This window comes from Atta colombica, unplaced genomic scaffold (assembly GCF_001594045.1).
Source record: "Atta colombica isolate Treedump-2 unplaced genomic scaffold, Acol1.0 scaffold136, whole genome shotgun sequence".
NCBI lineage: Eukaryota > Metazoa > Arthropoda > Insecta > Hymenoptera > Formicidae > Atta > Atta colombica.
Genome location: NW_017259224.1, coordinates 517,533 through 520,493, shown reverse-complemented (window position 1 = coordinate 520,493; position 2,961 = coordinate 517,533). Strand labels below are relative to the sequence as shown.

General features: G+C 24.2%; 1 protein-coding gene across 2 annotated transcripts in view; it reads right to left on the bottom strand.

Moving 5' to 3' along the window:
- Positions 1 to 311, bottom strand: part of LOC108684593 (exosome complex component RRP43-like) — a 2,461-nt gene extending 2,150 nt beyond the window's left edge. Inside the window, exon 1 of one of the 2 annotated variants that reach the window (XM_018188989.1) lies at positions 123 to 311. In XM_018188989.1, the coding sequence (XP_018044478.1) occupies positions 123 to 238 (116 nt within the window). In that variant the 5' untranslated portion in view covers positions 239 to 311. The remainder of the gene's footprint in view (positions 1 to 122) is intronic. The other variant, XM_018188990.1, reaches the window with a different exon arrangement.
- Positions 312 to 2,961: the final 2,650 nt, after the last annotated feature.

Sequence of the window (2,961 nt, the reverse complement as noted above, 5' to 3'; positions counted from 1 at the left end):
TATATATATATATATATTTAATTCTACACAATTCTATAATCGACAAGATAGAACACGTTTATTTTCTTCTGGTTCGAATATATTCAGATCAGAAGTGTACAATAGGTTAGCATCCGACATACTCAACGCGCTTCAATATACTCGCACATGGTGAAAGCATGAAAAGATTACAAGGTGTTTTCCAGCTAGGATACAGAAAGTATGTTCGGGAAGATATTATTAGCGCTATTTGTGTCATTCTATCTTTGTTTTATATCTAACAAACAACAAAGATAGAATGACAAAGCGTTAATAACATTTCCCCGAACGAACCTAGAGACGTTCCACTGTATAAAGTACTTGTTGGAACACAATTTAGTTTCATAGTGTAACACCAGAATGCATTGTAGTCTTTCATTCATATTCTTATACGAATGGAATTTATAATTATATTTACAGTTTGCAATTTGAATAAAGTTGGAGTTCTTCTAATTGTATAAGCAAACTACATTTAAAATTAATTTAAAATTGTGAAAAAAATTTAAATGAATAAAAATGAATCAACCTGTAGAGGCCCTCCACCACCCCCGCCATTTTTTAACGACGGTCCTCTTTTCTTTGTAAATATACTTTGTAAATATACTATAAAAAAACGAGTTACTATTAAATTTAGTTCGTTTTTGCAGGTAAATATGTTTCAAATTTATTTTTTATTTTTATATCTCTCTCTCTCTCTAATTATTTTATTATATTTCGCTAATCATATTGCATTGATTAGCGAAATACAATAAAATAATTAGCAATTATATTGTATAGCTTGTTAATATTATCTTTTATTGTAATTCTTTATACATTTAATAATACAATAATAATTATTTTACAATAATTTATTATACAATAATAATTATTTACAATACAATGTATAATAAAAAATGTTGTTCGAAATATAATAAAAATTATATTATAGGAGTACAATTAACAAAATTTAATAATGCGGGATTATATGAAAATATCGAAAATACATACGATAACATAAATTTTTCTAAACCAATTTAATGAAATATTGATAAATGCGGAATGAAATACATCAATTAGACATATTTATTATTAATTATTAACTTGCGATTATATTATAAAACTTATTAATATGATAAAAAGTCATTAATACATTTATTATAGCACTTTCATCGCGTTTAAGATCATTATCCCGATAATTTAATCACATCAAGGTTGATCCCTCGCGTTATGATAAGGTTAGTATCTGATATAAAGAAGAAAAGAATCTTCATAAAAAAGAACTTGATGTATTCTGATTCTACATCAAATTCACAAGATCCATTCGCAAAGAAAAGTTGCAATCCATCAAACTTCAGCGGTCTTATTATAGGAGGGTGTGAATTCAAATCTTTCAGACCACTTACAATAGTAATAATTTTGATAGCATGTTAATTTCACTTTTATTGCATTTTTAATATCAATTTTTAATATCAATTAATATATAATATCAACATTTGTGAGAAAATTGTATGTTCTACCACATATTACTACAAATTATCTTTTATTAAAAATAAAAAAGATAAAATGATTTCCTTATGGAATGGTGATTACGAAGGAATATATTTAATAATAATAAAATACATGCGTTATTGTAATTTTTTTATATGTATGGATACAAAAGTTTCTCGGGTACCAACTGTCGAGATAAATCGAACTTGATAATAGCGAGATTTTAAAGAACTAAGTATGCTTTCTGAAAAATTTGTTATTACATATAAAATTTAACAATCTTTTTTTTCTACATTTTGCCAAAATTTTAATTATTAATACCTCGCTAATATAAGGTATACTCATTCGACTTACCTCGAATTTTTTGCATCCACACATTTTTAATTAAATTCATGTAATCACGATATTATTGATAAAAAAACATAAAGTATGTTGGTAAAAATTATCTAAATCGACAAAAATCAAAACTTGTTAAATATATCTCGTAATATATCTGCATGTATTTTATCATAGAAAAGTATATAATATATATATATAAATTAATAACAATTTTCTGAAATGGCGGGATGTCCAATACCTAAAAATAATTTTAAAATAACAATTAAAAAATTAAATATATACGTTCGTAATCGTATTTTTATTAGAGCAATCATCGAAAAATAAGCAAATTATTTGCATAAAGCTTAAATTTATTTACTTAACAATTTGGATTTAAAAAAATAATCATTATGTATATCCATATATAATACTAAATTCGTATGATTATTAAGATATGGTACTATTATTAACGTTATTATTACTAGGCAGAACATTTAATAAAACAAAAAAAGCGAAAATTGTATGTTAAATTGTATACTACTGAATTAATTTACTGAATTAACTTGATTTCAAAATATAGCATATAATTGTCATTGACTCATTGTCAAAATTATTACTTCCAGTGCAAGACAAGAAAACTCGGGATTAATTCTGATCCTGTATAAAATTTCCAATCAAACTAGATTTTGCGAATGCACTTTAAGAAAGCGATGAGGAACAAGTCTCCATATGATAAAAATAATTTCGACTTTCGATACAAATCACGCATTCACTGCATTAACATAACATCTACGTTAAGCGAGGGACAGCGATGAGGCTTTCGTACATAATAAATTAATACTTGTAATTTTGTAATGTTAAAAATATAAATGTAAAAAACAAACAAGAAGTTAATATTTGATCTATATTGCCTCAGTTAAAGCTCCAATCTTTGATTTATTTAATAAATTAAATAGAAAAATTGACGATTATTCTAAACATCAAATTTTTAATTAGAAATCACTCAAAATTATTAATGACTTTTTATATATATTTACAATAAAATCCAAAATTAAAAAAAATTTTTTTAATTAATATCTATCAAATTCATTAAATTAATAAACAATTTTTTGTTATCGTATGTTTTATCGATTTTGTGTAATTTGCATCAATAAAACA